The 22,947-nt window shown below is 43.7% G+C and overlaps 2 protein-coding genes across 18 annotated transcripts in view; one reads left to right on the top strand and one right to left on the bottom strand.

Annotated features, from left to right (window-relative positions):
* The first annotated feature begins 3,150 nt into the window (after nucleotides 1-3,150).
* On the top strand, nucleotides 3,151-11,686 carry CE1H17orf58 (chromosome E1 C17orf58 homolog). Of its 3 annotated transcripts, XM_086687783.1 has the most exons (4): nucleotides 6,203-6,360; nucleotides 8,737-9,285; nucleotides 9,529-9,720; nucleotides 10,703-11,686. In XM_086687783.1, the coding sequence occupies exons 1-4, from the start codon at nucleotides 6,285-6,287 to the stop codon at nucleotides 10,891-10,893; spliced, it is 1,008 nt and encodes a 335-aa protein (XP_086543909.1). In that variant the 5' UTR covers nucleotides 6,203-6,284; the 3' UTR covers nucleotides 10,894-11,686. The 3 variants fall into 3 exon arrangements, with proteins under 3 accessions (XP_086543911.1, XP_086543910.1, XP_086543909.1); XM_086687784.1 differs by lacking the exon at nucleotides 10,703-11,686 and adding an exon at nucleotides 8,391-8,422 and having other exon boundaries at nucleotides 5,657-6,360; nucleotides 8,737-9,667; XM_086687785.1 differs by lacking the exons at nucleotides 6,203-6,360; nucleotides 10,703-11,686 and adding an exon at nucleotides 3,151-4,005 and having other exon boundaries at nucleotides 8,737-9,621.
* Nucleotides 11,687-14,593: 2,907 nt separating this feature from the next.
* The window catches only part of BPTF (bromodomain PHD finger transcription factor), a 149,804-nt gene continuing 141,450 nt past the window's right edge, over nucleotides 14,594-22,947 (bottom strand). For 14 of the 15 annotated variants that reach the window (XM_086687773.1, XM_086687767.1, XM_086687771.1 and 11 more), the window contains 2 exons: nucleotides 22,121-22,307; nucleotides 14,594-16,808 (listed from right to left, as the gene is read on the bottom strand). In XM_086687773.1, the coding sequence (XP_086543899.1) occupies nucleotides 16,772-16,808; nucleotides 22,121-22,307 (224 nt within the window). In that variant the 3' untranslated portion in view covers nucleotides 14,594-16,771. Of the gene's footprint in view, nucleotides 17,663-22,120; nucleotides 22,308-22,947 lie in introns of all 15 variants that reach the window. The other variant, XM_086687768.1, reaches the window with a different exon arrangement.

Here is a 22,947-nt window from a genome sequence, read left to right on the forward strand (position 1 = left end):
CCTCCCCCACTCACACTCTTTCTGTCTCTCAAAAATAAATAAACATTAAAAAAATATATAGAAGACAAAAAGATCTTTTCCGTATTACATCAAAAATACAAAATATCCAGGAAATAAATTTAACAAGGTATGTTTAGAGCTCAGAAGAAGAAAATGATAATGTTCTAACAGAGGGAAAAAAGGCTTAAATATAGAGATATGCCATTTTCATGGACAAAAGACAATATAGGACAGTTGTCCTATACTTCCTTTACAAATGAATCTATCCATTTAAAGCAAATTCAAGGGGCGCCTGGGTGGCTCAGTTGGTTGGGCGACTGACTTTGGCTCAGGTCATGATCTCACAGTCCGTGAGTTCGAGCCCCACATAGGGCTCTGTGCTGACAGCTTGGAGCCTGTTTCAGATTCTGTGTCTCCCTCTCTCTCTGACCCTCCCCCGTTCATGCTCTGTCTCTCTATGTCTCAAAAATAAATAAACGTCAAATAAAAAAAAAATTTTAAAGCAAATTCGAAAAAAATCCAACAAAATTTTAAAAATTTAGCAGAGTACAATTTGGAAAACAAAACACAGTGATAGACAATTTTTGAAAAGAAAAACATTATAATATCACAATATCATAATATTATAACAATGTCCTGAAGTGGGCATATAGGCACGAGAGTAGAGAGAGTAACAGAACAGAGTAGAAAATCTAGAAGTAGACTCAAATTTATTAGATGTTAATACTCTCTATGTTAAAGGTGACATCTCAGATTTAGGAAAGGATGGATTTATTGGCCAATTGAGTGAGACAACTTTCTAGTTATTTTAGAAAAAAATAAATTAGATTCTTACCTCATACTACATATCCAAATAAATTCCAGATGGAATCAAGGTTTAACTATAAGCACTAGAAAAAAACATACATATATATATAGTATATATATATACGTATATATATATATATATATATATTTCTAAGTCTAAGTATGATATAAAAGACACTACAGACATCGTTAAACAAAAGACCGATGTATTTTACCGTACAAAATTTAAAAGTTTGATGGCAAAAAAATCACTAACAGGTTAGAAATCACGAAAATTCTGCGAAGAAATATATATATACTGGACAAAGGGTTAAAATTCTTGGGCTAGAAATAGCTCTTAAAAGTCATAAAAGAAATCCTAATAAATAGACAAATAATAAGAACAGGCACTTAATCAAAGAAGAAATCCAAATGGCCCATAAATCCATGAAAAGACATACAATATCACCAGCACTCAAAGGAATACAAATTAAAACAAAAAGAAACCTTTTTATTTGTTTTTTTATTTTTAAAGGTTTTACTTTTAAGTAATCTCCATACGCAACACGGGGTCAAACTCACAACCCCGAGATCAAGAGTCACATGCCATACCAACCGAGCCAGCCAGGTGCCCCAGAAAGAAGCCCTTTAAGAAACAACTCTTTAAAACAGCAAGGATATCAAATAATGATGATTTGATGTCCCAATGAGGAGAAATAGGCATTATTACCTACCTACCCTGATTGTCGGTCAGCGTAAACTGGTACAACATCTTTGGGGGACATTTCAGCAATATGTGGCAAAAATATTGAAATTATCGTATCTTTCGACACAGCAATACAATGCCTAGGAATTCAGTCATTAAAAATGACCATGGGGGCACCTGGCTGGCTCAGTTGGAAGAACATGCAACTTTTGATCTTGGAGTTGTGAGTTTGAGCCCCACGTTGGGTGTAGAGATTCTTTAAAAATCTTTAGTGGTGCCTGGCTGGCTCAATGGGCAGAGCATGTGACTCTTGATCTCAGGGTCATGAGTTCGAACCCCCATTGGGCATGGAGCCTACTCAAAACAAAATAAAATTGAAAATAAAAAATCTTTTTTTTTAAAGTTTATTTATTTATTTTGAGGGGAGGAGGGACAGAGAGAGGGAAAGAGAGTCCCAAGCAGGCTCCATGCTCAGCTCAGAGCCTGATGCAGGGCTCGATCTTATGACCATGAGGTCATGACCTGAGCCAGTTATCAAGAGTCGAACACTTAACCAACTGAGTCACTCAGGTGCCCTGAAAATAAAAAAATCTTTTTTTTTTTTTTTTTACTGTTTATTTATTTTTTAGAGAGAGAGAGAGACAGAGAGACAGAGCCCAAGCAGGGGAAGGGCAGAGAGAGAGGGAGACACAGAATCCGAAACAGGTTCCAGGATCCGAGCTGTCAGCACAGAGCCCGACGCGGGGCTCAAACTCACGAACCGCAAGATCATGACCTGAGCCGAAATAGAGAGTCAGACACTTAACGGGCTGAGCCACCCAGGCGCCCCACCCCTCTCTCTAACGGGTACAGCTTTTTAATATTGCATTTAACACTATAACTGAATGTTATTTTTCCACAAGCGCCTGTGAGCCATGTGAAGGGAGGATTTATGCCCTAATATCCCAGGACCTAGCCTAATCCCCGGGGGGAGTAAACCTAGCAGTTGTCTTTGAAAATCTGACGAATCTGGGGAGACCCCGGTCTCCAACAAGATGGTCCTGAAATCAAAGAACTAGAACATGACCGTAATTTACCTAATGGAAACTAAAGCAAATATTGTATGTACTCTTTTTGAAGAATGATTATGACTGGTATTTCTGGCTTCTAAAACAGTGTCTGGAACAAAGTATTTTGATAACAATCAGTGGTCTGTAATTCGATTCCGGCACTGACCACCCAGAGTTAGTGCAGACCCCACTATTTAAAGGGCACGGTCCACAGCAAGACGGCTCCTAATTCAGACCAACTGGCTACAGATCTCGGGGCGCTCATGATCTCCCTCAGGTGCGATCGTTTTCTACAACTCGCAGAACTCAGGAAAGCACTATACTTATGACTGCAATTTTATTATACAGGGTACAAATCAGGACCAGCTAAATGACGAGACACAGAGGGTGAGACCTGGAAGGGTCCCACATGCGTAGCTTCAGTGTTCTCTTTCCACGGATTAGGGAGCGTCACCCTCCCGGCACATGGGTGTGGTCACCAACCAGGAAGCTCCAATGGATTTTCTTTGGGGTCTCATTAAACAGGCTGGGTGGAATAAATCATTGGTCATGGAACTGAACCCAATCTGTAGCCTCTCTTCCCTCCCTTGGAGGTCAGGCTGGCTCAAAATCCTGACCCTCTAAATGGCAGGATTGGCCTTTCTGGTGAAAGCTGGTGATAGCTCCCATCCCGGAGCTCTCAAGGGGCCCTCCAAGAGTCACCTCATTAGGATAAACTTAGGTGTGCTCCAGGAAGCTTATGAATAACTAAGACACTTCTATCGCTTGGGAAATTCCAAGGGGTTTAGAAGCTCCACGCCAGGAACCTGGCACAAATTCTTCATTATACAACACACAGTAGACGCTCAATAAATATTTGCTAAGCGGAAAGATACACTAAACATACCTGAAATTGGCAGGGGAGAGAAAGGCAGTTAGGCTCTTAGACTCTGCCACCTGACAAGTGTATATACCTATTACGAAGACGGACACATTAGGCTACAAAAAAACCCAATACCGTTAAACATTCCAATCTTATGACAAACTCCCCCTGTTCTGGTTTCTATTACCGAGCACCCTGATGATAATTTGACTTCTCATGTGACTTGTTTATAGAAAGACAATGCTAGCCAGGCTGACATGAGAGTGTGTGTCTGCCCGAGTTGATTTGTCCTTGGAAATTAATTAAGTGGCATCCTGGCTTACACGGATCAGTCTCTTTGAGTTCTGTGTGCCCTGCACCATTCGTGTGGTTTCTGAGTCAGATGCCGCCCCAGACCCAACCCTGGACTCTGGCAAGTTCTTCCAGGCTGGTGCCACCCCAGCAGCCTCTAGGAGCCCGTGGGAGCCAGCCAGCCAGGTCTCTCTGCCTCTACATTTCAGGGTGTGGGGCTTCAGGGCATTCACAACATTCCTGCAACAGAAGAGTTTCGGGAACACCCCAAATTGGATCTGGGAGACTTGAATATAATCTCACGCAAGCAGGTATGTCTGAGATGTGGTTGTAACTGAGAAAGCTTAAGCCTAATTAATTTTATTCCACTTGACTTAAAGAAAGAACACGTGAAAGAAGGGGGATCTGAGGACACCTGTAAACTGGACCTCGAGAACACAAATTTCACAGTGTTTATCCAGTCCTGGCCAGAGGCTGGAGACATTGACGCTGGTATACACAGGCCTTGCAGTAACTGGAGAGATTTGCTCTTTTGGAGGAAATAGAGAACTCACCCCTCTAAAGCCCGAATGAGGAAGATTAGCCCACCATGAGCTGCATTTCAGTGTTGCGCTCAACAAGAAAACTTGTGGTTAGTAATTAGATCGCTGAATCCTCTTTACTGTATCCTCTCCATTGCAAATTAGTAAATGACATTCTGGTTTATACATCTTCTTTTTATGAGTTTGGTTAATATGAGTCAGTCCTACAAATCTGATGCATTGACATAAGTGAGTTTCAAGCTGAGGAAAGTTGAGGATCGGACGGCAGAAGATAGTGATCCCCTCCAACATATTGTCAGCCTGTGACTAGCCGGCCAGCTCCTCTCTAGATGAACGTATTTACCTCACTGTCTCCCTCAAACCACAATACACGGAATTCAGGAAACTGTTCCACAGTATCCCTTTAAAAAAAAAAGTTTATTTATTTTTGATGATCTCTACACCCAACATGGGGCTCAAACTCACACCTGGAAATCAAGATTTGCGTGCTCTTCTGACTGAGCCAGCCAGGTGTCCCTGTTCCACGGTATCCTTGAATCACATTCTCTTTGGATGCCTCCCGTGGCTCCGTGGTCTCACAACCCTTCAAAGCGGTCTGCTTTCTAGGAGATCTTGGTTGGGATCCTGAGGATCTTTTGATCCTCAAGGATCTTGAGGATATCTTTTCTTAAATTAGAATGAAGCCTGTCACCTTACAACTTTTGCCTACTGGTCCTTTCACAAAATATCACAGATGTTTTTGCGTCCCTCGGCTGCTTAGCCTCAGTTCCTGTGAAGGAACTTGGTGGTGGAATCAAGCCTTCTCACTCCCCTGTTGTTCTCCCAGCCTCCCAGGGTCTTTCTGGAAAACGTGATCCCCCCTGAATCTGGTCAGCCCGCGAGCACTATTATTTTTGAGACATGAGATACGGGTGCAGCAAAAGTTTGTTATTTCTTTTAGCAGCTACATCTCACTGCTGGCTCGTACGCTCCAGTTGAAATGCATTCATCTCAGTGCATTTCCCCTTCCTTTTGGATTTGAAGCTGTTGGAAGGAGATACACAGTGGCAAGGTTGTAGGCTTACCTTTGGGGAAGGTCCCCCTTTGGTGAATGCTGTTTCTGTTCAGTCTGAGGAAGAGGGTCCTTAGCTCAGGACTGATATGTAGAGCTGTTCTGAGAATTCAGACCTAAGCTGTGAATGAGTATATTTTTCTTAGAGAGAGAAAGAGAGAGAGAAACCGACCTACCTTTCTCGGGGAGAGGAGCCATCGTTAGACACCTGGGAAGGTGTTTTCCTCATTTTTATCTCCTAGCACCTGGTTGGGTAAAAGGCACTCAGCATGGGCTTGATGAATGTAGCCAAGGAGATACCAATTTCAATTGAGAGAGAAGGAAAAAAAAAGAGAGAGAGAGAGAGAGAGAAAGAAAAAAAGAAAGGAAGGAAGGAAGCAAAGGAAAGGAGAAGAAAAGCTATCTTGCTTAAGGCTGTTTTTCCTTCTGGTTCTAGAATATAAAAATGGCATATATAGTAAAATAGTTTAGGCAAACCTAGGTTTGGTTTCTCTTAGAATCCCTGACACATTCCCGGATGAATTCCTCCCTGTCATCTTGAATCCCTTCCACAAGCTCAAGTTGTCTTCAGCACTAATTTGCCTATTTGTTGACTTAATCTGGCAAAAACTTCCTATCACTCATTCTCCCCCCCACCCTGTCCCTTAGCCCCTCAACACCCTTATTCCCTCCACTTGCCACCCCACCCTCTCCCCACCCCCCCACCCCAGTCCGCAAACCCACACGGGTTTCAGGTTTAGGATTTGATGTTGTCACTGCCCACGGACATTCGCAGGGACAACTTTGAGAGGCCATGTGCTCGTCCCCCCTTAGGAAGTGGGAGAAATCCCTGCAGCTCGGTTTTGTTCCAATGGTCTGTTCAGTGAGTGATTCCCGTTTCCCCAAAGGCTGCCCCTCATTAGCATGAACGGGGGTGGGGGTGTGGAGAAGGGGTGGGGGGAGAGAAAGAGCAAAAGCCCAGGCTCCGTTTTAGAGCCTGGGAACCGTGTCTACGAAAATGACAGCTAGAGCTTTCTGGCTCCTCTGTTTGATCGTTGGATCATCTCCCGAAGCCCCAGTGGCGGAGAGAAAAGGTAAGATCGGTGAAATGCTGAGTCCTGGGAGAGGAGCAGGGGTGGGGTGGGGGGTGGGGGGACTGGGGAGAGGGCGCGCTGAAGGGCGGGACGAGAAAGGGGTCAGAGTTTGCAGGAGAGGGGACTCCCGGTCCGCGTTCGTGTTCGAAAGGAGCAAAATGTGTCCCCAGGATTTTGTGTGTCCTGGCAGCCTTTTCGGAAAGAAGCCAGTTCAGCTACTGAAATGATCTCGAGCGAGCCGGGCAGGCTGGAGAAAACTTTGCATGTTAAGTAGTTGCTCCATCGCAGAGGAGGGAAAGTGTCAAAAGGGGTCGCGGCGTGCCTTTCGGGCGCCGTGCGGGCCGGGCTCGCAGGACGCGGCGGGCGGCGGGCGCCCCGAGGAGCGCGGGGTCCGCCCTGCGCCCGGGCCCGGGTCCCGCGGGCGATCCGAGGCGCTGGGTGCGCCCGCCGGGGCTGAGGGCGACGGGGAGCCCAAATCGGGCATTTCTCCCCTCTCACTGCAGCCCCAACGAATGGCCCAGGGATACCTGAGTCTTTAAAACACACACACACACACACACACACACACACACACACAAGTTCATGCATGAGATGAAAAATAAGTTGCTGAGGGTATGAAACAGGGGTTCTCTGCAGGGAGAGGTTTTTGTTTTGCTTTTATTTGGATGTTCTCTTCGATTCACTATCTCTGGGAAAAATAGCTTCCGCACCTCACGGGGGCAATTTACTTTGGGTTATTTTTCCACATGGAAATTGAATGACTTCAGTGGCATTTAACCCAAATATCAGACAATCTTTCCCATGACAACAGATGGTGATATCAATGGGGAAGCAGTTGCGAGGTCAACAGTTGACAGTCAGGAATTGGATATCTACCAGAACTTTATTCAGCTGTGTATGGCACAGCGTTGACCATAATGAGTCAGAATCAACCTCTCTGCAAAACACGAGCTGTAACCAGCTATTATTGCTGGGTGAAAGCTGATTTTAAAGGAGATTGTCAATTGGGCAAGATAAATCACTTTAAATGAGGTGTTGCGAGAGCTGCGAACCGGCAGACCAAGCTCTTCAATGCAAGAGGAGAGAAATGCCAAAAACCAGCCGTTGAAACAACTGAAAAAGAAAAATAAAGACTGGTTCTTGTGCCTCCTTTGGAGGGGCACTGGGACCCAGGCAAACGGGGAGGTGATATTGTGTAACTGGGCATGGAAAGCTGCCCAGCTCCCAGGCTGGCTGAAGTTTGCTCACTAACCTGTCTGCAGAGCTGGGGGAAATCATTAATAATTCTAAAAATTTGTTCTCATGCCATAATCATTGAAGATATTTTTTTGTTTGTTGGTTTTCCTCCACCAGGGCAGGGCGGGGAGGTGGGGGTGGGGGGTGGGGAATGTAAGTGATGTGTGTGTGCTTTTATACTTAACCAGGGACCTCTGCCTCCCAGCCATGCTTTAAAAATCTTTCGTAGCTGTGGTTTACTAGTATGTGGTGTCCAAGAAGCCAGATAAAAATCCACTCACAGAGACCAAGATGACAGTGTAAACACGGATGGGAAAACCAAATAGTTCTGTTGTCAGGGGCGCTCAAACAATTAGGAGAACCTGTAATATGAGACCTTTCCCCCTGGGGTTTGCTCTTGGTACTTTCTCAACAAACTGTACATAGCAAAAAGGCGGATGTTTACATATATATATATATATATATATATATATATATATATATATATATTAAACGGCAAAAAGAGTTTGTTAACCACAGCCGTCAGTTGTGTTTAGTCCTTAGAACAGATAGGTTGGTGCAATTTTAAAAGCTATAGATTTGAAAAGGTTCCCTAACAAAATGCAATGTTCCCATGTGGTGAGAACTTCTTCCTTGGTTGGCCTCGTTCTCAGAGGGCAAGACCCTCACCTCGGTCTTCCTGCGGGGCCTAGGAAACCCGTGCTCCGCTCGGACCTGAAGCTGGGGAGGCTTCCCTCCCCTCATCACAGGGGCGCCTTCGTCTCCCCCTCGCGTTCCCTCTCCTTCACTTCCAGGGCTCCCGGCCTCCCCATCGCTCCTCTCGCAGGTGCCTGCTAAGTTTCTATGGTCCCCCATCTCTCCTCCCCCAGGGCCCTTTCTCCCCCACCCCCGCCCCCGCCATCGGCCTCTCCTCCCCTCCGCAGCCTCGTCGGCTCAGCCCGCCTTCCCACCTCCCTCAACCTCCCCGGCCTCCCCACTCGGCCTCCCCACCCCTTCCCACTGGGTCTCCCTCCCCTCTCGGCCCCTCCTCCCCTCCCGTCCCCACTCGGCCTCTCCTCCCCTTCCCACAGAGTCTCCTCTCCCCTTCCGGCCTTTCCTCCCCTGACGGCCTCCCCGGCCTCTCCTCTTTTTCCCCTACAGCCTCGCCGCCCCACAACAGGAAGCCCGACCCCGGCGGCGGCCCGAGCGCGGAGGAGACGCCGGGGCCCCGGGCGCAGCCGGTCCCTGAGGCCCCGCGGCGGCCGCGCGCAGCCGAGGCCGCTCCCCGCGCTTGGTCCGACCCGCGACGCCGGAAGCCCCCGCCGCCCGCCGAGAACCGGGCCGGCTTCCGGGAGGCCGCGCGCGCGCCCGCCGGCCCGCCGAGCCCGCGCCTCGCGCAGGCCGAGAACCGCGCCTCGCCGCGCCGCGTGCCCGCGCTGGAAGACTCCCCGCGGCGCGCGCGCTCCCGGGCCCTGCGCTTCCCGGCCGCGCGGCCGCCCGCGCGCGCCGCCGAGGATCCCGCCGGCCCCGCCCACCCCAACCGGCCGCGCGCCGCCGCGCCGCCCCCGGGGCCCGCGCCCGCGCCGCCGCCGCCGCCGGCGCCGCGCCTCAGCCTGCCGCGGAGGGACGCGGGACCCGGCACCGAGCCCTGCGAGCGCGCTTGCAGGACGGACCTGGACGAGCGCGAGTCCTACTGCGCGAGCGAATTCGGTGAGCCCCGCCCCGCAGCTCCTCCCGGGTCCGGGCTGCAGAGCCCTGGCCGCGAGGCGAGCCTCTCCGAACCCAGAGTGCCGGGCTGTGCTCGCGGACTCCCCTAAGGGCAGACCCTGGAGAAACCCACCCACTCGATCCTGCAGTCCTCAGACCCGTGTGGACTATTTCGTGGTGTGTGCAAAACTCACTGGGGAAAGAGAGGAAATGCGTTTCTCCAAACTCTTTGTTTTTTGAAAGCAGCAGTGAACGGAATCGTGCATGACGTGGACGTGCTCGGCACAGGGATCCGGCTGGTGACTCTTCTGGTGGACCGGGACGGGCTGTACAAGATGAACCGCCTGTACATCACTCCGGACGGGTTTTTCTTCCGAGTCCACATTTTAGCCCTAGACTCCTCCAACTGCAATAAGCCATGTCCAGAATTTAAACCTGGTATTGAAACTGATCTGACCACTTTCTATACGGACTTTGTCACCACTTGTAGCTTGGGTGCCACAGCCTCGTCTGTCGGTCACCCCAGTACCGGTGGGTGGGGGAGAGTACTCGAAAATGAATAGTTTGCAGACGACAGGTATATATTTCGGTCACTCCGCTTTCAGCTCCACCAGCCTCCCCCGTGCTTCTGGTTTAAAGGTGGGAACGGCGTGTTTTGGCACAAAGCGGGCACTCAGATTTTTTTGTTGACAAATGGAGTGATGAAACAGCGTTGCCAGAGGGATGCCTAAGAGGCTTTTCGGAAAAGTTTAGAAAAGTCTTTTTTTGGAGGATGGGGGGTAGGAAATACCCACTCCCACATCTTCCTAGAGGTGTGCTCTGGAAAATCCTCCTGATACATTGTGATTAAGACCTTTGTTTTGTCATGTTGGCAAGTTACAGGCTGATTATCTGGTTATCTTCTAAAAGGTCACGAGACTGTTTCCACCTGTTGTTTGAGGGTGAAATGTCTGAGAATCAACATATGCAGCAATAGATTCAAGCTTAGGCTTTTTTTTTTTTTTTTTTTTTTTTTTTAAGGATTTTATTTTGGGGGCACCCGGGTGGCTCAGTCCCTTGAGTGTCTGATTTGATTTTGGCTTAGGTCCTGATCCCAGGGTCCTGGGATTGAGCCCTGCTTCCAGCTCTGCGCTGAGCATGCAAGCCTGCTTGAGATATTTGCCCCCCGCCCCCCGCCTCTGCTCACGCGTGCTCTTCTCTCACTAAAATAAAAATAATCATGAAAAAAGATTTTAGAGTAATCTCTACACCCAACATGGGGTTCGAACCCACAACCCCAAAGATCAGGAGTTGCACACTCCACCGAATGAGCCAGCCAGGTGCCCCAAGCTTAGGCATTTCTTGACAGTCTCAACATTTTCTGTTCCTTGGCTTTTAAAAGACACTGTGAATTTACATTTTGGTTACTTTTTTTTTTTAGGCAGCAGGTATATTGTGATGGGTCACATCTACCATAAGAGACGGCAGCTCCCTACAGCTCTCCTTCAGGTCCTGAGAGGACGGCTCAGGCCAGGAGATGGCCTGCTCAGGAGCAGCAGCAGCTATGTGAAGAGATTTAACCGAAAAAGGGATGGGCAAGTTCAAGGTGCAATTCACACCCAGTGTGTTTGAAATGTACTACTGTCCTTGCACTTCTGGATCATAAGAGACTTGGCTGTCAGCAACGAGACAGGCAAGGTCTGTCTTCGTGTAATGGGGTCTTCCTGTGGAGTGGGGCACACAGCTCCTTCGGGAAGTGATTGCGTAGTTCCAGCTCGAATCCTGAAATTGCCACTTTCTTATTTACAAAATGCTTCTTCCGTGGTATGCTTCTGAGCTGCCTGGCAAAGTTATTCAACTCTAGGGGCACTTACTCACACGGCTCAGATAACTGACCTGTCCAGTTAACAGATCACTGCTTCATGGTGTTTATTTTTAATTATTTTAATTTAAATACATTCTTCAGTAGAAATAGTTCACAAAAAAACATTTCCTTGATTTTAAATATACAACTTTGAATAGGTTATATCGCGTATCAAACCAAATTTCATACTAAAACCATCACATTTTAAATTCTGTACATAACAGTAAGTGCACTAGTCAGAAGACATATATGAAATGTCATTTAGATCAAACACTAGGGTCAGAGCTCAAGACAAGTATTAAAGTTTTACACTTAAAAAGTACTAACGGGCTTAATTCAAGCAAAATATTATTCAAACAAGTGTTCCTGATGTACCAAAATGTAAGAAATAGTTTGTTTTCATGCCTCCCTGCTCCTAAAACATATTTTGCGTGCCGAACTGGCAACACAATGTCTGTCCCAATGCTAGACATATTCTGGGCGTATCTGATGTCATTTTTCTATTAAGACCAAGTATCATGTTTGTGTTTGTCAAGTAGTAAATCTCGCCTTGAAATCAGATCTTGGATGCACCTGTTTTGTTTGTTTTTTTAGCCTCACTGAGCTCTAAAGGTTTAGGAAAAAGCCCTTCTCGAACTTACTCCAAAAACCCTGGAACCAATAGTCAATGACAGCTTGCAAATATGTGAATTTTAAACACTTGCCGGTTAGTTTGCAAAAGGTAGAATCACTAGCTGTATTTAATATCGATTTTATACTGGAGTCCACAAAGACATTAACAATTTTTTTTCAGAAGACCAAGCTGCACATCAGTTAACTTGAAACCTGTGGATAGAGACACGGATAATCCATGGTTGAATCCATGGTTGCATGAGGAAAGATAAACAGGAACTGAGCTGAAGGGAAAAAAACCAGCCTATGTGGTCCTAAAGGAGATGCGCTCCGGGAGCTCAAGATGTGTCTTTAGACAGTCTTGATGGCACACGGAAGCACTGTATACGTGAAGGATGTTGAGGCCAGGACGATAGAGCATCCATAAGGAAGTTAGCAGCAGTAGCATTAAGATTAAGATGTAACATCTGATTGTGTTGGAGATACTATTACCTGGTGTGTCCCAAACGGGGGGGGGGGGGGGGGGTTAAGGGATAAAATAACATTGGAGAGGTTCTGACTGTTCTGTGGTAAAGCGTTATTCAGGGATTTTTTAGAGAATTTTCCAAAAGTGAGTCTTGCTAAAACTTACTAAAAATCATGGTAGAATTGCTTCTTGGGAATGGATCACTTGCATTGTAACACTGACTATCAGCCAGTAGAGGAAGCAGCAATTGAAGAGCTTCTGGCTGTTTTTTTTTTTTTTTTTAAGAGTAAAGATTAACAGACATAAGTTGTGCCAGTCACAAAAACCAAAGCTGAATTTTTCAGCGTGAAAAAGCTAAGTGGTAATCTCGACCAACGCGGTGGGGAAAATTGCAAAATGGCCACACGGATAAATTATCGGCTGGATGGTTGGAAGTTAGAATAGTTACAAGGGTTCTTCTATAAATAGCTTTGGCTTAAAAGGGAGGGGAACACATCACTTTGACAGAAGCCTGAGGGTTAGGGTTAGGGTTTGATTAGACTGATTTGATGATAGTTTCTGAGTTTTGGAAACACACAAAACGGCAGAACTGTGTGATCTGTGTGACGCGTGGTCACCCGGTTAGTGCGTACGTCCCGGCAAACACAAGCAGGCCAGCTTTTTAGGAGTTGCCCAGGGTTATGGCCATCGTTCAAGACCAGGTTGCAACGAGAGACAAGTGAGGCTCCAGTGAGAGCAGTGGTGGGCGGGGGTGTGTGTGCACAGGAGGTGGTAAGACGGAGAATCCCAAGTTGGGCAAAAAAGGTTAAGAATTTCATTGGCCACAATCTGTAATTTTATGGAAACATTTAAGTAGCAAATTCATTGTAGTTCCTAATCCTTTTGTCCTGATAGATTTTTCTTAGCACGTGTGTTTGTGTGCCAAAGACTAAGAGGCTATGTGCGCTGGCAGTAGTCTCTCAATAGAACACTCCATTGCCTTCGAGAGGAACTCGGTACCATCCCTCCTTTGAATTAAGCTGTTAGAACTCAAGAAAAAAAAAAAGTACTTGTCTTGCTTTCAGGTCTATAAAAAAATATATGCCTTTTTTGGGTACTGACTTTTAAGTTTTTAAAAGACATCATTTGGCACTGTTTGTTTAAATTCCTTCCATCGTTCTTAAGGTGGGTCAAACAGCCTATATGCAGACACCTAAAAACTGGCCTACCAATTGCAATTACAATCCCCGTTTCAGGTCTGGGACTTTATCATTTAAAAAAATAGAGCTTTTCTTTAGTTGAATTTGGTCCAAATTGGATCAAATGGGGTGCGATCTTCTAGGAAACGTCTTTCTCAGTAGTTTATCCAGAAGTATCGCTCAGAATACTTCGTATTATTAAAAATACTTCTCAGCTGGCTCTTCCCCTCCGAACACTTAATAAGACACTGCTTTGCCCATGAGGTGGCGCCATTCTCACATTCAGGACTAAACTGGACGCCTCCGGGGAACACCCTCAATCACGGAAAGAGCAGGGGCCACCACTACCGTGCAGCTGTGTCTGGCTCAGCCCGTCCACGCACACTTAAAAGGTCACCACGAGGCTGGCTCCTTTAATATCAGAAACACACAAAGATGAATACAAAGAGGGGAAGAACATCGATTTACAGATTCTGGGAAGGTAGATTACAAACAACGGCAAAATCTCAGGGTCTCTAATACTCCAGGCCATTTAAAGTATAAAAAGGCATTGTTTTACTTTAGAAAATAGCTCTGAAAGTTCACAAAAAAATTTTTTTAACCTATTGCAGGGCATTAGCTAAAATACAAATCCTGCAGAATCTGGATGGGAGAAAAAAGCTTTACCGATATTATGAAAATACTTATTATTATGAAACGTTTTCAAGGACTGTGAACTTGGCAGATGAGACCCCCAAGCACCAATAGTTTTTGGCCAAGGACACCTACTAGATGCAAATTCAATATATTTACAAGACGAAGTAGAAAAACCCTAACTAACCACGTATCACAAATGTGCATTCTACTACTCGGACTATTGAAAGGAAAACAGCTATAATACGTGTATCTTATGGAATAGGAGGAGCCTGTCAGAGAATACTCGTAGAAAAGCAGCTTGTGAAATTCATTATATAAGAATGTATGTTTTTCAAAAATGATTTTTGAAAGACTGAAGCTCTATTAAGTTGATAAAACTATAAAATGCCTATTTATATGGTGGCAGAAATTGCCAAAGGCTTTGTTGTTAAATGCACACATGAAACTAACAACTTCCTGGTCTGAGGATCCCCATAAAATTTACCTTTTTTTGGTACAATTTGGCAATGCCAATGGCTACAGAAAATACATCAACCAACCAACCAACCACTGTTTCATTAGAAACTGCACCAAATCCAATGTCAAAAACATTACTTTATTTTTCTAGGATGAAACGTCCTATTACGTACAAAAAGAATTGCTGTTTAGAATTTGCCACAATCTGTTAAAAACATAGCAATCTATTGCCTACAGGTAGGAAAGTTCTTGCCGCAACAAGTTTTAAATGATTAAGCCCATATATATCTATATCTATATATATATATATATGAATAAATAGTACAGAAATACTGTGACATGATGAGATGCAGAATAATTTTATAATTCATTAAATTGTAGGACTCTTGCATCAGCACAGTGCATACAATAGGTAACATTTTCTTGAAAAGTAAAAGGACAAAATAACCTGTAAATAACCTGTATTTGACTACTTCCGTGTTAGTATTTTAAGCAAAAACTCTGTTTCCACGTTTTCATATTGAGCAGTTAGTCTCCTTAAGTTTGTAAGCAGAGCTTTAAGTGACATTCGTATGTACAAAAAGGAATGGGCTTCTTGAGATAAAATGAACCCAGAACACCTGCACACCTGAGTCTGTAATAAGGAAGAACTGGGAACTGGAGCCACCTCTTTCTTTTAAGAAACTAAGGTCTGGGAAAGGCTTTGCATAGCAGGGTGATATTAAACAGAAGGAAACTTTAAAAACATGATTAGACAAATTCCAGAAACCGGTAGGACAAAGCTAATGCGCATTAGTGCAAAATCTAGTAAAATTTTTGCAAAGCTCCACAAACCACCTACGGCAGATGTTACAGAAGCGATTATTACAACACAGTAACACAACATGGAAGGGTGGAACACCGAAAGGAAAAATCTGCAAAGTATACCTTCCTCTGTTGCTTCCATCTTTTCCCATACTTGCTTACACTACTTTTTACGAGGAAAAAAACAAACAAAAAACCCCCCAAACCCAGACAACTCAACCAATAAACAAAAAATACAACATGGATCATGTCATCTGAAAAACGCCCTTCATAAAATAGAAGTAGCTGTCCGTAACTGCTAATCTGCCTGGTAGGATATAACGTACCCATGAGGGCAATGTGTATTTTGCCACATTACCTCTTTTATTAGTACGATCAATTGATACAACAGGATTAGCACCCCTGAAGATTTTTCTTGGATGTAGTGACAGTGGGCTGGGAACTCTAAAATGAAGGGCCACTATCATCCTGGAGAAACTCAGGTACAATGAAGTTCGTCGGGCTTTTGTTTACCTTGTGGCCCTCCCTTTCCCCTCAAAGGCTTACAGATAATCATTAGCGCACATTCAAAGACACCATCTGTGGGAGAAAAATGATCTCCATTTATTTTGTTTCATATACATCCATAGTTGAATTTTAATACAAAAAGAAAAAAAATTAGAATCTGACAAATGTTTACAAACAAGATACCTTCAAATAGATTTTACTCAGTTTAGCCTGGTGCAGAGTAAATGACAAATTGTACTGTTATATTCAAGGCAACAGAGTCTGTAGTCCAGGACCACTTAGCCCAACCTTTATGCAAGCTTAATTTTTATCTACCATGAACAATAAACTCATTGTTGATTCCCAGTTGTGTGTGTGTGTGTGTGTCTGTGTGTGTGTGTGTGTGTGTCTGTGTCTGTGTGCACATGTGTACATAGCAGCTCCTTTCATAGAAAGAAAAGACATCTAGAGGTCGTCTTGTACTTTTACCTACAGGAATCATGATAAGATACAGAACGGATTACATGAAACTGGGGCTGGATTTTATAAGAAAAAATAATTAGCTGACAAATGAGGGCAGCAATAAAAAAGCGTCTTTTTTGCAACAATAAATAAATACAGTCAAAAGTTTTCTGTGAGACTAAACCAGCTTCTTCACTGAAGAGCAGACGTGGCATTTCCATGGAGTTACACTTGACCCCATATTATCTTTTTTTCTTGCTTTCTTTTTTCTTTTTTTTTTTCTCAATAAACAAAGTTTTCCCGCTTCTGCCACAATAGTAAAACCATTTGATCTTGACAAGATAATGGTGTCGTTGACTTTGCTTTTCCCTTGTCCGTTGGACAAAATTGGCCAAGAATATAATTGGACTGTTATGACCAATAAAAACGAAGTTTAGGTCAAGTCTTGTCAGGATAACCTGACTAAAAACATCTGGCTCCTTAATTTAAAATAGTTCAGACAACCAGATTCTTGCTGTGTTTTATGTTAGGTTAACACGCTGAACTTTAAGAAGCTGTAGACTGCAGTTTGTTGTTATGAGACCTACAGAATACAGAAAAAAGGGAACAATTAAGCACCCTTCATTTTTGAAAACAATGATGCTTTATGTGGATGCCAAGGTCAGTCTGTCTGGGGGAAGAAGCAGCCATGTTCTTTCATTTACCCTTGGCAAGCAAATATATGAGAACAAGTAAGAAACTGTTAACCTACAATAGAAATTTTCACTGTACACTGAAACATGATAGTTCACTGGAAAAAGCCATTATTAAAATATATATATATATATATATATATTCATCTAATAAAGATTATACATTTTTAGCCAATGGGACAGATAGAAACATTTACAGAGGCATTACCATTGTGGTAAAGGTGTGTGTGTGCGCGCGTGTGTGTGTGTGCGTGTCTGTGTGCGTGTGTGTGTGTGTGTGTGTGTGTGTGTGTGTACGTACATGCTTATTTACATTGATTCGGGGAATATGAAGAAAAAATTATATTAAAAAAAAAGAAATAGCAGTATTAAAATCACATTTTTCTATTGAAGTCCAGAAAGTCTCCTCTCTAGTTTCACAGTTTTATTCACAACTTTCGTTAGTAAAAACCACACTCCTGCACAGCCGCCAGGACTAAGTCAGAGTGCGGTCTACTGCAGCAGTGTGGATAAATACAGCATTCCAGGAGTTTACAATTCTTAAGTACATTGTTCAACATGGCCGCTAGAATAAACCATTTACTACTGTACATATATTTTTAACATTAAAACATTAAATTAACTAGTATGAACTTTGTGGGGGGGCAATTTTGAATTAGGTAATCACGTGGAACAATAAAAGAAAGAGTGACCCCAACATCCAGTTCTGATTCCAGTTAAAAATTCAGACTAAAGATATCAGAATCTGTAAGAAAAGAAAGAACATGGATGGTATAAATGATGAATTGTAACAAAGCACAGTAATGAAAATAATGTGCGAACAATGCTAGAGATCATAAATTAAAAATGGGGAAAATATGGCAATGGAAATACTGGAAACCCATAAATCAATCCCATTTCAATGAATGGCTACATGTAGGTTTCATTCTTAAATGCCTTAAATCTGGAAAGCAACAAAAAAATTCCTTAAAATCTTCTCACATTTCATCTTATAGAATTGAGCAAACTTGTCAATTTGCTCCCATGTTCCTTAATGAAGATTCTGTGAACTCAAATAAAATAAAAAGCTGCAAAAAATAAATGGGTGACAAGCTCTCGTAAGTGGCCCCTGTACTGTGCAGACCCAGCCCCTGGACCTCCTCCTTTCCCCAATTTCTTTGTTTCGCCACAAGCCCGCAGATGCTTTCTCCTCCTTCATTGGCAGCTGCTACCATTCCCACTCTGGGTTCTGCCTGCAAGCCTGGCATGGCAGCAGGGTGGGATTCAAATCCCCCAGTTTCCACCTCACAGTTACTAGCAAAGGCTAAAGCCTTTCCAATTAAAAAAGGGCAACTACAGAAATTTAACCGGAGGACTAACTGCAAGAGGTGCAAATAAAAAAGCAGGGAGAGACTGAAACTAAGTTGTGGTCCTCTTATCCCAATGTTTACTCAACCTGAAGCCAAGGCTCCCTGGGATCAATTGCTTTGAACTCCAGTTCGTCGGCACGTAGAGTTCTCATGCGGCTATTTCTCGTTTAAGCAACTTCATATTGCTTAAATCCTGCTACAGCAAATGATAACTAAGCTCACATAACCATTTTCCCACCTCTCTTCTTGAATCCAACTTTTACTTGTAATTTTAAATTAAATCTTACTGTGCTTTGTCTACAGGTTGATTCTAAAAGCTGAACATCAACGCACTGTTTACATTATTGTGACTGTAAATATTTTTCTCCTTGTGCCACCTACTCCTTTGCTAAGAGGGCATTCTTAGCATTCCTACACAACTTTCTGGTTTTCATGGGATCTTGAATTGCCTTCCATTTTTTCCCTCTTGCATTCTTAAACTAGTAATTATCTAATGTATGAACCATTTCTCCCGCCAGACACCTTCCTCCTGAGAATGCTCCATTCTCCTGCTCCAGTTTGGACTCCCTGCTGCATTAGCCTGCTGTACCAATGTCGTCATGAGTTAGAGTGATTCATATTATTTTCCTGAACCGCTTGTTTCTTGGATCCAAGATCTTTTGTTTTCTTGAGTTATTTTGCTAGTGCACATCTTAAAATAACTTGCAAAGAAAGGATTCATGGGAAGGAGTCCCTTTATGAGTCCTTCCATGACTGAAAGTGCATTTGTTCTGCCCCTGCACTTGATTGTTTGGCTGGACACAGAATCGTAGGTTGAAAATCATTTTTCCTCAAACTTTTAGACGTATTCCTCCAAAGTCTTCCGGCGTTCCATGTTGTTAGAGAAAAGTCTGGTACCAGTCTAATTCTTGTTGCTTTATAGGTTGTTTTATTTTCTTTAGAAACGCTGAGAAAAACTTCTTTTATCCTTGGCATCTGGAAATTTTACAATGATGGATATGTGGGATGGACTTTTTCCCATTTGTCCAGCTGGCTTATATGTTTACCAACTGTCCTTATCATTCCATACCCCTCTCACCCCACAAGAATGAAGCCCCAGAGGGATTCAATATCTGACACACAGCAGGGTCTCAATAACCATTTGATGAATGAATGAATCTGTTCTGCTTGAACTTGAAGTCTCGTGCCTCTCATCAGCTCAGGGAATTTTTCTTGTATTAGTCTTTTGATAATTTATTTTCCCCAGTCTTCTCTCTTCTTCTTTTCTGGAATTTCCATTAAGTGAGTACTGGAAATGCTACAATGCATTTTCTTCCTTTCACATTTTTCATTGACTTGTCTTTTTGTTCTTTACAGTGAGAAAGTCCTTGATTTTAACTTTCACTGTTTACAGTAAGTTTAGTTTCTTTTCTAGCCACTCCTTCTAACTGTTCTTTATTCCTAATATCCTTTTCGCCATTTTGTAGATTCAAGATTTTTTTTTTTTTTTTTTTAAGTAAACTCTACTTGCAACGTGGGGCTGGAACTCATGACTCCAAGATCATGCTCTACCCACTGAGCCAGCCAGGTGCCCCTAGATTCACTATCTCATAAAATTTCTCTTGGGACATGATTTAGAGGCTTGGTTTTTTGTTTGTTTTTCTTAAGTGCTCTTTTATCTGTTCTGCTACACCTTGACCTTTCTCTTTTATGCTGCAAGCTTTCCTTACATATCTGGTCATCCCTGGCTATCTGTTCACACTGAAAGAGAGGAAGTTGAAGGACCAGAAAGGTGCCTGCAGAGCCCTATGCACCTGTGTAAGGCTGACTGGCAAGTGTTGCCTTCGATCAAGCGTTCTTAATTTCAACACTACTGACATTTGGGGGCTGGATAATTCTTTGTTGGGGGCGGGGGCGGTCTGGTGCGCGAGGACGTTTAGTTGCATCTCGTCAGCATTACTTCCCACCTCTGAGTGACCCACAAAAATGCCTCCAGGCATTGCTGAACATCCCGTGGGAAGTATGGGGGTGGGCAAATCATCCCAGTCGAGAGCCACAGCTCCAGAGTGACAGGGCCGTGGACCCAACCAAACCTCAGGTCGGGGGACTTTACTCCGAGTCCAGTTGTCTTCTGCCTACTCCAGTTCTCTGCAGAAAGCTTATTCCATTTCTCCAGGGAAGAAACCTGTGTTCTTCCAGTGCTTCGGGCTGCCCACACAGGGCTGTCTGTACACAGCTTACAAAGGGTGACTAGCCCATATACAGATCTTTAACTCCTCTCTTGCCTTTTATTGTGTTTTGGACTCTTCGTGTTGGAGGCTTGCAGCAGGTCTACTGGTCAGCAAGCGGTCACCTCTGCTGAAGAGCCGGCGAATGGCCTGTGGCACCCCTGGCTTTGTCAGATGATCCTTTCATCTGCTTTCTGTATTCTGTAGAATCTGTGGAAACCTCATCAGTAACGTCTACCATATTCTTCTCATATTCTGAGTTTATCCCTTTTTATTCCTTCACTATTATTTTACGAGGGACTTTACCATACGGAGTAAGTCGTCCTCTTCCACTTTAGGTTCTACGGCTAATGGGTTAACAGGAGAGGATACAAATGGGAGTTTCAGAGATTCTGTAAACTCTCTTCGTTCTTGGTCTAGAGCCTGCCCACCTACCTGGTTTCCTTCCTTCCTTGCCTATACTTTTGATTCCCTGGGACACCTTAGCTAGGCTTGTCCTTCACTTTTAGTTTATGTAAACGGATTTCAAAATGCAGTTCTTGATCTACCTTGCTGCGGGACAAGGAGAGAGACAACACCCTACGGATTTTCCTCAGAAGAAAATAACTAAGCACAGCACTGATTCTTACACTTTGATACGCAGAGTTCACTAGATAATAGAGATGCCCGGGCCCCAGACCAGCCAAGATCTACCCAGTCCGAGTACCTAGGATCGAGCATGCAAGCTGGTGGATGGGGGATGATGGTGAGTAGTGAATATCAGGGCTACAAAGTGGTGGAAGTTATCACAGGAAAAGAGAACAGGGCCCTGTTGGAAAGAAGAAAGTCATGGGCTTCAGAAGGGGAGACTGAGGTGCAGAAACAAAAGGCAAGAAGATGCTGTATCTGAATAGCATGCAAAGTTGCTCACTGCTTCTGTGCTACCGGAGGTTCACAGTAAAGGCCGGTGGACTTAAAGTCTAGTTTTGCTCACAGGAAAAATACCCAGAGAAATAAAACATTTTATGATTTCAAAGATGTAGCAAGCATAAATTAAGGAGAAAGTGCTTAAATCCCCCTTCCTAGTCTTCCCCTTACTCTACCCTACAGAACAGTAATTTTTATGCTTTGGTAAACTCAGTAAGGGCAAGAGCTCTGTCTTGCTACTAAATTTTTGTGTGCCCCATGGCATGTTTCTTTTTTAAATATAAATATATATTTACTTAAGTATAAATATATATTTATTTATTTTATCAAGTAAACTCTGCACCCAACATGGGGCTTGAACTCACTGCCCCGAGATCAAGAGTCGCACACTCTTCCGACTGAGCCAGCCAGGTGCCCCTGCCCCGTGTGGCATTTAAGAGAGCATCTTGCATTCTATAAGCATCTGATAAGTGCTTTTTTATTAAAAAACAAACAAAAAAAAAAAACCCAAAAACTTTAATTTTCAGCAGATCACAAACTCAGCAACTTCTCGTTGCTGAGTCTGTCCTCTTGTCCTTGGCAGTGTGTTGTAATGCTAGAGTCTTGATTTTTTTTCTTTTTTCACGATTCTTGATTTCAAGGTTCAAATTTATCACAGACTGCACTGGCTGATCTAGACAAAAACAGTAGGAAGAACTGGAGGAACTGGGTTAATTCAGAACACGGAACGCATTTGCTCACCTGCTAGCCTTGAATCCTTTCAATTTCTGTACAAAGAATGATTCAAGAACTTCTGCACATTGGTAAAAAGGCGAGTCACTAGGATTGTAGTAACGACAGTTATCAAAAATTTTGGTCATGTCTGCCACAAATTCCGTCAGCTTTTCATAATACCGTCTTTGTACTCTTTCTTCCATGGTGGCGAGGTCTTAAAAACACAAAACACAGAACATTTTTAAAGCTTTAAGGCAGTTCCAATGTGAATACTGCCCACAGTTCTAATAAGAATATAGGTTTCCTGCCCCAACAGCCCCTGAAACCAAGCTGATTCACCACTGGGGACTGTTCAGCAATTCATGAAGAAAAAAGGAGCACTTCTCCAATTTTGGTTTTGATTGGGGGAGTCTAAAATATAAACCTTGGCTGCTATTAAGAAGGTTCTTTTACTTTCAGTTAATGAGAGAACAGCTCTTCATTCAGTTGGGTTGAAATAAAGGAAACTACACCCACACGATCAATACGCATCTAAGCATAATACATTTTTACATGCAAACAATTATGTGTATTACATGTACAAAGAGGAGGCAATCCAAAATTAAGACCGAAATATCTTTGGGGCTTTGTGATACCTGTATTAGATGTTAATACCATCATTTTGCTTTCTTTACTAATTTTTATTGTTACCTTATATTGGTGGCAAGTGACACCTTAACAACAATTTTTGTAATGGTTCATTTATTTTTGAGGGAGAGAGAGACGAGAGGGCAAGCTGGGGAGGGGCAGAGAGAGAGGGAGACACAGAATCCGAAGCAGGCTCCAGGCTCTGAACTGTCAGCACAGAGCCTGAT

The sequence above is a fragment of the Puma concolor genome, chromosome E1, assembly GCF_028749965.1.
Source record: "Puma concolor isolate L17-30 chromosome E1, mPumCon1.1.hap2, whole genome shotgun sequence".
Lineage (NCBI taxonomy): Eukaryota > Metazoa > Chordata > Mammalia > Carnivora > Felidae > Puma > Puma concolor.